This window comes from Haemaphysalis longicornis, unplaced genomic scaffold (assembly GCF_048455015.1).
Source record: "Haemaphysalis longicornis isolate Haplotype H1 unplaced genomic scaffold, Haemaphysalis longicornis Haplotype H1 scaffold_10, whole genome shotgun sequence".
Taxonomy (NCBI): domain Eukaryota; kingdom Metazoa; phylum Arthropoda; class Arachnida; order Ixodida; family Ixodidae; genus Haemaphysalis; species Haemaphysalis longicornis.
In genome coordinates this window covers 156,086,786-156,101,453 of record NW_027526204.1, presented here as the reverse complement: position 1 = coordinate 156,101,453, position 14,668 = coordinate 156,086,786, and the positions used below count along the sequence as shown (strand labels likewise).

Below are 14,668 nucleotides of genomic sequence, written 5' to 3'. Positions count from 1 at the left end.
ACAATCTCCATTGCACATTCAAAAATTCGTGCCATAGCACAAAGCCGGCGCACCTAGACTGCTTGCGCCACCTGTCGAATCTTTCTAGTAGCTCGTATTTTCAGTCGCTAGCTCTCTCAACGGTGTATTGAAGAGTACGGGGCGATCGCACATACCCTTCGTTGCTGGGGGGCTTGGTTGCTCTGCGCGCTGTATTCTGTCGGGATGAGTGACCATGCAGCCCGCATGCGATTACGGGTGCAAAGATTGTTGTGCAATCCGCAACAGGCTTCTAGGTTTTTTTTATCCTGTCTCGCATCTGCTACAGCGCGCCAGGTTAGCCCATCACGCTGTTGCCTCTCGCTCGCTCATTTCTGTGCGTTGTGCGGGCTGCCAGAAACGCTCCCTCCACGTGCGTGGCTAGTTTCGCATGGCTGACCACACGGGGCATTCGACTGCAGACAGGAGCGACGGTTCTTCGATTCTGATCCGAATACGAGCCGAGCTCGGATTTGCATTCTGAGAGCTTCGCATCTGAGGAAGGAATGCGAGTTCCCCAGTGTCAGATTCTGACGCTGAAAGGCGAGGTCATTGTCCTGGAAGCGTGCGCAGCAAGCGGAAAATATCTGGAAGAAAGGCCATTTCTCACCCACCCTCTTTCCATCATACTAGTCAAATAAATCACTATGCTCCTTCCCTGAGATTTGGGAAACCAAGCCAACACTGGGGGTGCGTCACTGCCAGAAATACCTGACAGTGAAAGGGTTAAAAATTTCTCTTTTGCTGCATTAGGGTGCTGCACAATGTTCACCAACTTTCTTTCTGGATTCCAGAGTGCTTTCACGTGCACGCTGCCAGAGTCCTTCAATGCTTTACTGGTCACGAAACTGCTCCGTAACTGAATGGGAGAGCTTCATATGCTGCGTTTGGCCGCCGCACGGTAGCGCCACCATCTCACTGAGGTCACTCCTCAGGCAGCGTTGCGCTGGCTCGGAACGGCGGAGACACGCCGAGTTGTGTTTGTTTTGTGCGGGAAAGAAATGTAACGTGCATCTCGCGCTATCGTGATGCAACTTAAGTAGTGCAACGACAATGCCGAAGATGTGTTGTGTACCGGGATGTCGTTCCAGGTACAAGGCTACAAAAGAAAAAGTTTCCTTGTTCTGTTCACCGAGCGACGGGGAGCTGCGTGAGAAATGGAGGCGCGCCATTCCAAGGCAAGAAACGGGAGATTTCAGCTTTGATTACAAGCGAGTGACAGTGTGTGGGAATCCACTGCGCGTGAGAATGAAAAAGCAATGTGCATCCTTTGGAGAACATCCTGGACCTAGAATTGTACAATCAGTCAGGTAGTAGCAGTGCTTCATTACCGGTTTGCAAACTTGTATTACCTTGCGCTCAGGCTCGCATGTAAAAAAAGCTTTGGACGTCCTTGTGCTTTTACTTTTCATATTTCCACGAATTATCCCTTAGGGTTCGTTTTGTTTGTTTTGTAAAAGCTCGTGGCCGCTTCCGGTTTTCTTATCTGGCGTTTCAACCGGAGCGCCCGTTTGCTCTTTTCATCGTACGTCCCGTCGGGCAATATTGTTTGATATGGAAAGGGTGTCACCTTGTCGCTAACTTGATTTCTTGTTTCTTCGACAGTGTTCTCGATCCTGTTTCCATGGATGTGAAATTAATAACGTTCCGAGAATAATGCATGCATAGCTTGATTGATTGATTGATTGATTGTAGGTTTTAACGCGCCGACGCAACGCAGGCGATGAGGCGCGCCGTAGTGGAGGGCTCCGGATTAATTTTGACCACCTGGGGATCTTTAACGTGCGCCGAAATCTCGTACACACGGGCGTTTTTGCTTTTCGCCTCCATCAGAAAAGCGGCCGCCGCGGCCGGGGATCGAACCCGCGACCTCGTGCTCAAATGCATGCATAGCAAACACCGCGCAACTCACTTTATCGATTTTAATCTGTGCACATCACGCTGCGGACTGCTTCTTCGACGTTTGTGTTTCATTCTAGTCTTTTGTAGAGCAGGAGGTCGCTTTAATAAACTTCGTTCAGAAAAACTTTGCGTCATTCCTGGCTACGTGGCAATATTCTACTTCCTTCGTGTGCTCCACATCACAGCGCAAAAAATAAATTTTTGTATGCAGGACCACACTCTTTTGTCTTCCTTGGTAATATTGAAATTTTTTTGTTGGGTGTGATAAAAATCAGTTTTATTCTTCTTTTCGCGTTTCCTTTTTTTCAAGGATTGCAAAATGTGGTAACGGAAAAACACACGGTGCAACATATATCTGTGTTTTTTTGATCCTTTGCGTTTCTGCATCGTTTTTAAAATAGGGATAACAATAGGGATCACAAATAGGGATTTAAAATAGGGATCACAAATAGGGATAAAATAGTCACAGTGGCCGAGGAGCTCTATAGGGATCTGTACAGTAGCCGGGACATACAGGATAATGCCGAACGAGACAGTAGTTCAGAGGAGATAGACATCCCACCAGTAACGACCGAAGAAGTAAGGAAGGCTTTGAAAGAAATGAAAGGAGGCAAAGCACCTGGTGAGGATCAGATAACGGCAGACCTCTTGAAGGATGGCGGAGAAATTGTACTTGAAAAACTGGCAAACCTGTATACGCAATGCCTAATGACCGCAATGGTACCAGAATCTTGGAAGAACGCTAACATCATCCTAATCCATAAGAAAGGCGACAAGAAGGACTTGAAAAATTACAGGCCGATCAGCTTACTCTCAGTCGTCTACAAGGTATTTACCAAGGTAATCGCTAACCGAATCTCTGCAACCTTAGATTTCAGTCAACCTAAAGAAAAAGCAGGGTTCCGTAAAGGTTATTCAACAATGGACCATATTCACACGATCAATCAGGTGATAGAGAAGTGCGCTGAGTATACTGAACCCTTATATATAGCCTTCATAGATTATGAGAAAGCATTTGACTCGGTCGAAACCCTAGCAGTCATTCAGGCATTACGGAACCAGGGGGTAGATGAGCATTATGTAAGAATACTAGAGGATATCTATAATGGGTCTACAGCTACCATCATCCTCCATAGGGAGAGCAGTAAAATACCTATAAGGAAGGGCGTCAGACAAGGAGACACAATCTCTCCAATGTTATTCACAGCATGCTTACAAGAAGTATTCAGAACGTTGGATTGGGAACAGGTGGGAGTAAGGGTTAATGGAGAATACCTCAGTAACCTCAGATTTGCTGATGACGTTGCCTTGCTAAGTAACTCGGGGGAAGAATTGCAAAGCATGCTTTCCGCACTGGGCGAACAGAGTAGAACCATGGGTCTGAAAATTAATATGCAGAAAACTAAAGTAATGATCAATAACCTCGGGACAGCACAGCAGTTTGAGATAGATGGCGAGGCAGTGGAAGTGGTAAGCGAATATATATACTTAGGCCAAGTTGTGACCCCAGATCCCAACCATGAGGCAGAGATAATTAGAAGGATCAGAATGGGGTGGGGTGCATATGGCAGACATTCTCAGATAATGAATAGCAGCCTACCATTGTCGCTGAAGAAGAAAGTGTATGACAGCTGCATCTTACCGGTACTCACATACGGGGCAGAAACTTGGAGGCTCACTAAGAGGGTTCAACTTAAATTGAGAACGACTCAGCGGGCAATGGAGCGGAAAATGATAGGTGTAACATTAAGGGACAAGAAGAGAGCGGAGTAGGTCAGGGAGCAAACTGGTGTTAGAGACATATTAGTAGAAATTAAGAAGAAGAAATGGACGTGGGCAGGGCATGTAATGCGAAGGAAAGATAACCGCTGGTCATTAAGGGTAACAGAGTGGATCCCTAAAGAAGGCAAGCGCTGCAGGGGGCGGCAGAAAGTTAGATGGGCAGATGAGATCAAGAAGTTTGCGGGGATAAATTGGTCACAGTTGGCACAGGACCGAGGTAATTGGAGAATAATGGGAGAGGCCTTTGCCCTGCAGTGGGCGTAGATAGGCTGGTGGTGATGATGATGATGATCGTTTTTAAATGTTCTCAAGTATGTCCCAACTCATTCAAATGACAATATTATTGGCTATCTCTTTGAGCGTTCTGTGCATTCCAGAGCAATAACGGATTTATTACCTAATAGCATAGTGTGAACGACCCGTACTTGGTTCCTTTCTTTTTTTTTATTGTATTATCGATAGGCCTGCAGCTGTCCGTGACTACAGAGCTAGCGTATGTATAGTAGTTACAACTTTTGCTTTAAGAAAAGAAGCAATAGGCATTAGGCAAGCAATAGGCAAGAAAAGAAGCAATAGGCAACTGCGCAGCGCTTGTGCCAGAGGACGCAGAAGCAGTTGCCGTTCGCGGCCGAAGTCTACGGTAATTTATTAAAAAAAATAAAACCCCATTGAAGGCAGGTGATATACAGAATGACTGGATGATTCATCGCTAACTACTACAAAAAAAAAACAAGCTTAATCAGCTCACAGACATCAAAAGCAGCGAGCGTTTGCACGCCAAGAGCTGGCAAACATGCCGCGCGCGCGGAGGCTGGATGTCCTTCCTGTGGCGGTGGCGCCAGCAGTGGCGCCTGCGGTCCCTATACGAAACGAGCGCCGAAATTTCGTGACCAGTAAAGCATTGAAGGACTCTGGTGCTGCTCACTGAGAAGCATGGCAGTTTCCTCATCGCGTGCGTTCTACATGGGTGCACTCAGCGAAAGCGATGATGACTTCAGTGAGGAAGAGAACTCTAGAAAATGCGGAACATTTGAACAACTTTAGGTTTGCAGCTACGGTCTGCAGAAAACCTGCCCTGAAAGGTTCGAGAAATGCATACGTCAAGCTGAGCCATAGCTAGCCTTAAAGATAAATAAAACCTAGAGAAATGTCGAATTGGTCACGCACTGCTTCAGCCAGGTAGTGAAATACTACTAATGAGGTCAATGGACACAGTCACGTCTGACCAGCGAATGGGATCCAAGCCTAAAGAAGCACTCTCGGGTAAAGAGCCGAAGGTTGGCCCGTGTGGCTGAAAAGGACGTGACCAAAGAGTACTGCAGGTGGAGGCATGTGTGGAAAGCACATCCACACGATTAGGGCCCGCACGGGCGAACGCCCAGAGAGAGGAGGCCACACTCACCAATGGTGAAGGTGAGGCCCGCCTCGACGGGCGTGGTCTGCTCATCGATGTCCTGTCCGTAGAGGCAGAGGCCCGCCTCCAGGCGCAGGGAGTCGCGGGCTCCCAGCCCGGCCAGCTGCAGCCGCCCGGCCGAGCGGGAGAGCAGCTCCTCAGCCAGCCCCGTCGCCTCCATGCTGGGCACCGACAGCTGCGGCCACAGTTCAGACACCCGTGGGGCGGGCGGCCACGGCAACATGGCTGCCGCCCCTGGAATGGGACGGCTGCAGCAGACCTCTGGTGTGCTTTAATGAAGCTGCTCGTTTATTGCCCAGGCTGGAGCAAGAACGGCCTAACATTCGTGCCCTATCCAACGAGTGAAAAATGTGCATATGCTGAAAATCTGTATGTGCCATTGAAATTCGTTTGAAGCTATAGAGCCCAGAAAGAACTTACGAGCAACTTTATCGCATGCAAGACACCTTTGTGAATGCAGCGGCACAAAAATTCACAAAAATTTAATTCCAATTAGTTTTGCAACTGAGGGATGAACTAATTACAAGGAGGATGCAGTCATAACTTAGTAGATAGCTACACGGCGATTTCTGTGCCCACTTTGCCGTAGCCAGCTGTACTTGTGCACCAAGTTTGACTAGAGGAGGTGCTTGGTTTGGCGTGTCTCCCTCAAGCCGTGCAAGCATTGCCAGGCGTGGAGGAAGAAGAGACGGTGCCAGATTTCCCCCCACAGCCACGCACCCAGCCAGAGTCGCCAAACTCCCCACGGGCCCAACGTATCGAAAACCGCACGGGGGGCAAACAGGGTCAAGCGTGGGGCAAGTTGAGTGACGGAAAGTCACCTTTTCACTCGGGTAGGCCCTACCTAATTTATTAAAGGAGCCATGAAGAGAAAATGCAAGTTGGTTTTATTTGAAAGATTTCGTGTTTTATAGTGCCCCCAGCGCTTGTCCGGATACAAACGGTGCTTTATTCACTGAGAAATTAAACAATTTAGGTTAAAATTTTGATTTTCCCGCTCAATCGTGCGTTTTCGTGGTCCCAAATGACATCACAGGAACCGACCGCTCTGCAGCCTAGAGTACCTTCATTCACGCATCCGCCGTACAGGGTAGAGACACGTATACGCTGGCGCCGCCATTTTCGGTTGCTCGCTCGCCGCCGAAGCAAGTCATTGTGTCAAAACCGCGCTAAAATTATCGCCGCAACGCGGTTTACTGAAGAAGTTTGAATCATATTGTCTGTTTCGCGTTGCTAGGTCTCGTGGGAAACGAAAAGAATAACGCGTTGAGCCCGTTGGCCCAATTGCGGCGGCACGGGACCATTGAAAGGTTGTCTCCACCCTGTACAGCGGTGTTGGTTTGTTCCCGCGTTTCTTTACGTTCCGTAACCTAGATGGCGCCACCATACCCTGGCAAGCGTTTGGTTTGTTCTTGCCCGCATTTAAACCTGGCTTGTTTTTGTTCTGGGAGAAAATATTCGTTCCCTGAAACAGTGCTCGCTCGACAAATGGGGTCACGTAAGACACCGTTGCTTGCGTCAATCGGCCAGTGTCGTCTGAGACAACCCCAAGCCCCGTAGTGCTCTGCAGCTAAACCAAGCATGCTGTGCGCAGTACGAACAGCAGAACGCATCAGTACTTCTATGTTTACATGTGCTTTCGTAACTTCCACTGTTTGTCCCATCATTCTTATTGCTTTGTAAAGAATGTGCCCTAAATTTAAGCGCAAATCGCTCGTTCGTCTAGTTTGTAAGCTCTACCTAATTTGCGTCTGCTTCTGCCAGCCTCCGCCAATCGCAGAGCTTAGCCCATGTGACATCACAGGTTCTGTTGCGGGAAATGAGCTGGTGGGTCGCATGACCATTCCCGTTTTTCCTAATTATGTAGCTTATTTGAGCGAAGTTTACGTTAAAAGTGGTGTCAGTATGATTCTAACGAGACAATCTTTTGAATGAACCAAACTTGTGTTTTCTCTTCATGGCTCCTTTAAGACCGGGCTCGGACAAAGGGGGGCGCAGACTCGCAACTGCAAGTTGCCCTGTCCCCCCTGTGCCAGCAGCCAGGCCAGCAGCGTGCAGTGCTGCTCCGTCACCTGAAAAGCACCCGGCCATCGGCCCCCGGAGGCCCACCTCGAAGCCGTCCTCGCCTGTGTAGCCGCAGCGCGTGAGCCGGCAGCCCGGGACGCCCGCCAGGGTGACCGTGGCCCCCCGCATGAAGGCCACCTGCGCCAGGCTGCAGTCCACCAGGGGCTGCAGCAGCTCGGCCGCAGCGGGGCCTGCAATCACCACGCGGCTCGTAAAGCCACTTCTATGCCTTCTTAAGCGTCAAACTTCTTGCTCTTGCCCCCACTCATTTCAAATATGCCATTATTTTTTTGAGCCAGTCCGTTAGTTTTCAAGATAATTGGAGATAATTAGCCATTTCTGGCGGAACACTATATAGACACAACAGTGAGTTACAGAACTTCAATCTTTATATTTTCTGTTTTCTGGTACTACGAACCGTGGTGAATGCAATATAACAAGTGGTTTTCTGATGCATCCCTGGAACTAATTTTACCCTTCATTAAACTTTGGTGTTTGCAAAGAGCATTCAAAATGGTTCCTTGCCACCGGCACCACCCAGTTTAATAAGCTGTAAAATTAGTTCCAAGTGATGCACCAAAAAAGAAACGCTTCCTATATTACACTCACCACGGTCCACAGTATTAGAAGATATAAAGATTGCAGTTTCCAGAAATGGTTAATTATATCTAATTATCTTGGGAACTGCTTCAAAAAAACTAACGGCATATTTGAAATGAGTGGGGGCAAGAGCAAGAAGCTTGACGCTTCAAAATGAAAAGGAGCCCTGTCCTGGCATGAATCATTAAAGGGGCTGCTCTTTCCCGATAACAGTTATAGCAAATAATCGAGTTATCGTCAAAATAGCAGAAGCAGTGGACACCCCTCGGCCATTTTCGAGCGATTTCTCTGATGCCACAGAATCTCGCTTGGGCCATTGGTGGTGGCCACCAACCTGATCACAGGGGGGCCTCCAGTTCACACACTGGAAACAGCTGCTTCCAGTGCGGGCCTCTATTGCGTCACCCCTGCTTGTGTTACGCCAGTGTAGTGCAAAACTTGAAAATTGTTCCACCACCTTTCTCGACCTGTCGGTTAAAAAACACGTTTTGTGGCTCGAACGGAGCTGAGTGGGTTACCACGGGCCAGTTTCTTCAAACTGGACCACGTATTTTGTCTTCGTGGCCTACAAGTTCAGCTTATTCAAAATACTTGGTGTTCTCTAGCACTCTGGGCACTTGCCCGGCAGGAAACGATGCTTTAGTCACCGGGAGGGTGATTGATGTCGGCCAAAATTTCAATTCTCCCGCTGTGTCCCTCCTTTCGGGGCGCCGACAATGCAAGTCCTGAAACGAAAATTACTGTGTTGACTGCCCTTGTTTCAAAAACGCACCCACTGGTTACCGTCCGCATTCATATACGGCATAGCAGTACTGCTTCTCACGCTTGGTTTGCACTGGACTGGATCTGCGTTTTTACGGTTGACAGCAGGGGCGTAGCCAGGGGGGGTTTCGGTGTCAGAACACCCCCCGACATTTTCTGCGCTCTCCCTCCCCTTTCCTTTCATCCCTTTTTTGCCTTTGCTACTTACACACCCAATCAATATCCTATAATGTGAAAACGAAAATAGGAAGGGTGTCGGTTAAGCAGAGCCCAAAAGATTCTAGCGTGTTTCCCCTTCTCTTTACCTTTGTCCCTGTGGTTAATGTTCACTGTACAATGGATTCCTTAGTTAATAACTAACTCGCCCAACTTGGCGCTTTAGTTGCCCAAAAACATGACAAATTTTCTTGGAGCGCAGGACTCCTAACAATTACCCGCCGCGGTGGCTCAGTGGCTAAGGCGTTGTGCTGCTGTGCACGAGGTCGCGGGTTCGATTCCCGGCCGCAGCGGTCGCTTTTCTGAAACGCCCGCGTGTACGAAATTTCAGCGCTTGTTAAGGATCCCCAGGTGGTCAAAATTAATCCAGAGCCCTTCACTATGGCGCGCCTCATCGCCTGCATTGTGTCGGCACGTTAAACCCCACAATCAATCAATCGACTCCTAACATTTTTTTTTTTTTTCACGGGCGGCATATAACACCTCCTGAAAATTATTTATAGCTACGCCAATGGTTTACCGTAACTGTTTCATGACAATTCGAGCGTAACTTGAGAAACAGCGTGACGTAAGTTGCAGTGTTGCTTGTGCCAGCATGACAGCGTCAGCCAGCATAGTGCTGTCACAATGCGAAGATAGCATGATGATGATTAATAGCGCCAGGCCAACAGGGGCAAAGGTGACGATGGTAAAATGAGATGGGAAGTAGTTTAAAAATTTTTCCTCACGGCCATAATTAAAACATGCCTAATGAGTACAGGCAGCTAAGGTGTCAAGCCTCATGTTCCGCCACTGTTTTGCAACAGGCCATGACCACAGGTGAGGTTATGGGCAGTGTGTTATGCATTTTGAAAAGTCAGCATCTGCAAGGTAACCAAGAACTTTTTTGTAAGATAGCATGTGATGGTCTGATAGAAATAGGGAAGGCGTCAAGCTCATCAAGGAGCCTGATGTAGCACAAGTGTGGTTTGCATATTCATGCCGATGTCTGATTGGTACGCTCCAGGCACTGACTGGTCCTACATTCTGTGCGAGCAGTCCCAGGCTGCACTGCAAACCAAGCGCCACAGTGGAGCCCCGCTGGGTGGCACCTGTCCCTGCCGCCAGGCTGCGTTTCACGTAGGCCGGGCGTGTCCCTGGTTGCAAGCCAGGTGGCCCAACATGCACACTTTGGGGGATCTGAACGTGGACCACCTGGGGCCAGGGAAGGCCAAGGGGCCGGCACACACGCTCCACGGGTGTACGTGAGCAGCTCTGGTGGAAGTGAGTACGCACCCTGCAGGGCCAGAAGAGACCACGAGTCCAGCAGCTCCAAGGTGGCCTGGCCTCCTGCCGCCTGGAAGGCTGCCAGCTTAGCCTGCACAGGAACACCACACGACCTGCTCAAGCACTGGGCTGCGCGAGGCAGATCCTTCTGCCAGCTGCAAATGCAGCCAAACACCACGGGGTCCCCCTGTCCTGTCCGCTCTTCTCCTTACCTCGTGGTTGCCTGGCCCTTAACCCTTTCGGGGTCAGATTTTCTTGAAAAAAACTTCCCCAGGTGGCCAAATTACTTTGAGGTGATCAATTACGGTGATAAACAAGCCAGGAGCAGCGCCAGTATAGACAGAAATCAACTTCCACTGCCCATGCAAGGGAATGCGGATAAAGATAAAAATCAAGATTTACGTGCCTCTATTGCAATCGCATGGTGAAACTGAAACCACAAAAGGGCGTTGACACAGGCCGCGTGACATGCCGAAGCTAGAGAGTTCTGCTTATCTCTGCAGGAAAGAGCAAAATCAAATTTCAAACGCTTCCTGCAAGTCCTAGGAGGTGGCAGCACCGCTCAGCCAGCACGCATCGTCATTATTGCTCGAAATTTCAAACAGAGCATCGAAACCGTACGCGTGTGGCAAAGACCTTATGGGACGGAAAACCGCCACCATGCATATACAGCAAAGGCCCTCACAGGATTAAGCAGCGCAGTGCCTAGTCGGTTTGCGTGCTCATGCTGTCGCAACTTCTGGTACAGGATTTGCGCATTAGCACAGCACAGGCCTCATTCCTCGAGGGGCCTCATTTTCCAGCAGCTCTGTCGCCTCGTGTCACAGGCGAATGCTGCTGTAGTCATCTTATGGGCCACGCATGCAGCAAAGCAAAGAAAAAAAGGACGATTCCAACAGCTGACCTTGGTGCACACAGAACAGCGTCAGCTTTCATCCCCTCTTCAAAACGACTGCGCAAAGTCACGCTTCTCATGGCAACAAAGCTCCTCAAAGCAAGAAAGCCTAGAGGCGTGCAAGAAGTCATCTCTGGTTTCCCAGCAACTTACCAAGGGGAAAATAATTTTGTTCCAAGAAAACCGTACATGAAGCCCCCCAGCAAGACTACCTTGCCCACGTCCAGGCACTACAGCTCCTCCTCTCCTGAGCGTCGAATGCGACACCAGGGAGAAGGTGGCCAGCCCACATGCGGCGCTCCAGCAGCAGCTGTGAACAGACCGAGACACGAAGCGGGGGGCACCTGCACATGCGCCAGGTCCTTGTCTCTGCAGCCCGCGTTGGAGACGATGTACAGCCAGTCCTTGGTCTTGTTCACTATGAGGTCGTCAATGATGCCGCCCTGCTCGTTGGTGTACACCGTCAGGGTGCCACAGTCCTCCGCCAGGCCTGCGCAGCAGCAACGCCCGCTCAAGTGGGTGCTGAAGACCACCAGCGAGCGGGTTTCAAGCACAAGCCGAACCTTCCATTAGCCACCCACGGCCTTGGCAACTGCTGAGAAATCGCTCGTCCCTTCCGCGTTTCCCCCACAGCAGCCAGCGGTTGGCGACACGATAAACCGGAAGCGAGCGAGGCAGTGGCGACGTACGGTGGTACAGCAGCAACGCTGCCACGATGCACATTCTGTTTCTCGTGCCTCTCATCTGAGCCTCGGACAGAGTTGCAACATCCCCGTTCTCTGTTCACTGTCGCTGCCTCATTCGAGTGCGAGTTTTACACAAAGCTCACAAAGCCGGTGGCCACGCTTACACCGCAATCGAATAAGAGCCAGCTTTTGACTGCCTAGACAACTGCATCGGCAACAGCCGCCGGGACAGATGGCGCACCGTTTGATCGCAACAACTAAGCCCGGCAGCCAACCTAGGTCCTAAGCAATACCTGGGTGCAAACAAACGAGCAATTGGGGTAGCTACCTTGGGGTAACTAACTACCACAGCACTACCTTGCCCAATTGGTACATAACTTCACAGTGAGAGGGACAAACTGAGCTGTCAATGTGAACAGCAGCTAGGCTTCCCGTGTGAAAGCGGAACCGTCCCGTCTCTTGTGTCCACTGTGCAACTGGCCAGCACTGGCCAGTTGCACCTCATCTGGACGCCTTCTCATTGCCCCCTCTGGTCACTACGTTATGTTGGCACACAGAAAAGGCTCTGTCAAGAGCAATAGAAATACAGCAGTCTGCGCTGTTACTCGCAGCACTACTGCAACACGTTACGGGTCGAGTGAAACATCTAATCAGCAAACTCATTGCCCTCAATCTATCTCCTCACTCTTCGCAAAACTGAAAAAGTGCACGGGGTCACTGCTGACTGAGTTCAAAAGTGCTTTTAAGCGGCCTCTCTCAAACTTGTCTCAAACTTTTGGCAGAGATTTAGGATAGCCGGCATCTCCAGACCATGCACCCCTCACAACCTTCATTGCTGGAAAACATAACTGTGCACTCCACAGTTCTTTAATTTCATGGCTTTCTTTGAGTGAAATTGAGACAAGTGAAAGATACCCTCTCCAGCTGCTGCTGCTATTCCTCTTCAAAAGAGCCATCTGCGTAAACAGTAACACTGCATACATTCAAAACCAGCCCGCTGACCCATGTGGGATGCGGGTGTTGTGCAAATCTCCCAGCAGGGCCACAGGCCGATCGATGGCTTCCCTTTTTGGCCGTCATGAGAACATTAAAAATCGTGCTTTAAAAAGTGGCCTAAACTGGATTCTAAAAAACATCGCTACGACGGGACAAAGAAGGCTAAATGAGACGGAAAGCCGACTGTCTGAGTTGAGCACCCTGGCTCATCCCGTCGTAGCAGTGTTTTTCCGAATTCAGTCACATGCCAACAGGCCCGCCTTAACGCCCTTCTTCAGTACATGCCCCAAGCTTCCAGGGAAGCGGGTGGCACGCAGCCCAACGACGCTTCCTCACACACGAGCTTGTCCCAATGCCTCACAGAATTTGGCCCACGAAGTGGCACATAGCTTTCCCCTTAAAAACTGGCAATCCCACTTAATACATCCGAAATATTTTCACTATTCATTTCCTCTGGAATTTAGGAGACGCCTTTGAAATGCACATTTTGGGCTGCGTTGCAAGCGACCATGCGACAACGGTGGTCAGCAGTGCAACTAGCAGTGACGTCTCGTGAACGGCCGCTAAGGACACCACACTCCACAGACTCTGCGCTGTTGCTTCCCAGAAGGAGGCACCCGCCGGCCCGGGTTGCGGGAACAGCACAACAGAGTGGCCAGGCCCGTGCAGCCAGCGTGGGAGGCACCTTGGATGTCCGAGACGACGAGCGACTCGGCAAAGCGCACCCGGTCGGGGCCGTGCAGCCGGCTCTGCAGCATGTGCGAGACGTCGAAGAGGCTGGCGTGCAGGCGGGTGTGCAGGTGCGAGGCGCCGATGCCCAGGCCCTCGTACTGCACGGGCATGGAGTAGCCCGCAAAGGGAACCATGCGGCCGCCATGCCTCACGTGCAGCTCGTGCAGGGCCGTCCGCTGCAGCGCCTGCACCGCCGCACACTTCAGTTCGGCATTCTGGAGCTTTGCAGGCTGAAAAGGAATCTCCAATGGGCAAGCAGTGGCGAGATCTCTTGCCAAGTGGCTGATCCAACACTAGCCAGCTGCAGAGATCAACTGCACTCAAATTTCACCTCGGCCAAATTTATTTGAAACGTACAGTACGTGCCCAAACCAACTGGGACATGAATGGTAGACCCGTGATACGCCTTGCTAATCAGTTAGAAGCTTTTAAAATAGCTCTGCCGCAGACGACGCTGAACGTGCTGACGAATCACACAAACAGCCATGAAGCGGAAATGACATGCCGGCCAACGAGGGGCTGCTGCCACGGATGCTGCACGCTAGGTTTGCTCCGCCCGGCCGGCTTCTTCTGGCCGCTCACTGGCCGCAACGTCACTTCAGCGTGGCCGTGATGGTCTGAATTTCTGTTTCAAAATCGCCCCAATTTTAAGTGTGCACTTTATAAGCGACCCCAAACCATCCACCGCCGCCGGCGGCGGCGGCGGCGGCGTCCGCAGTGCTCCTCTATATTTAAAAAAAATTCCCCCGCATTTCCCCGAGGGGGAGAATGTGAAAGTGCGAATGCACGGTTGTCGGCCCGCTTCGATCCGAGGACTTTGCGGCCGCAGCGCGACGCTCTACCGACTAAGCCACGGACGCGACGCTGATATCAGTGTTAGTAACGCGCCTTATATCTTTAACGCATTCAAACTACGTCGTCAGCGGCGTGCGTTGGCGACTCAGCGGCGTTATAGCGGCTTGATAACTGCGTGGTGTACACGTGATACTACAAACCCGATGGAAGAGATGGAAGAGAAGGCGGCGAGGCGGTGGGCTGCGGGGGCCGAGCGCAAGCGCCGCAAGCGGGCCGACAACCGTGCATTCGCACTTTCACATTCTCCCCCTTGGGGAAATGCGGGGGAATTTTTTTTGCTAGTTGTTTGCACTGTGCACACGCGTATTTCAGCGGCCATATTTTGTATCTCGCAGTCTTCTTAGGTTTTCCAGATGAAATTTTGAGTGCAATCAGCCTTTAAAATTTACATGGAATTCATCATTTGGTCCCTAGGCCCTCACAGCCACGAGATGCCACCTTCCAAAATTAAACTCATATTTGAACAGGTCTGGATTCGCA

The 14,668-nt window shown here is 50.5% G+C and overlaps 1 protein-coding gene across 6 annotated transcripts in view; it reads right to left on the bottom strand.

Annotated features, from left to right (window-relative positions):
* Positions 1–14,668, bottom strand: part of LOC144159713 (aminomethyltransferase, mitochondrial) — a 43,405-nt gene that overhangs the window by 11,336 nt on the left and 17,401 nt on the right. For 2 of the 6 annotated variants that reach the window (XM_077691398.1, XM_077691397.1), the window contains exons 2-6: positions 13,287–13,518; positions 11,264–11,409; positions 10,034–10,115; positions 7,226–7,371; positions 5,105–5,291 (exon numbers count right to left, since the gene is read on the bottom strand). In XM_077691398.1, coding sequence (XP_077547524.1) covers positions 5,105–5,291; positions 7,226–7,371; positions 10,034–10,115; positions 11,264–11,409; positions 13,287–13,518 — 793 coding nt within the window. Of the gene's footprint in view, positions 1–5,104; positions 5,292–7,225; positions 7,372–10,033; positions 10,116–11,263; positions 11,410–13,222; positions 13,564–14,668 lie in introns of all 6 variants that reach the window. The other 4 variants (XM_077691396.1, XM_077691399.1, XM_077691400.1 and 1 more) reach the window with 4 other exon arrangements.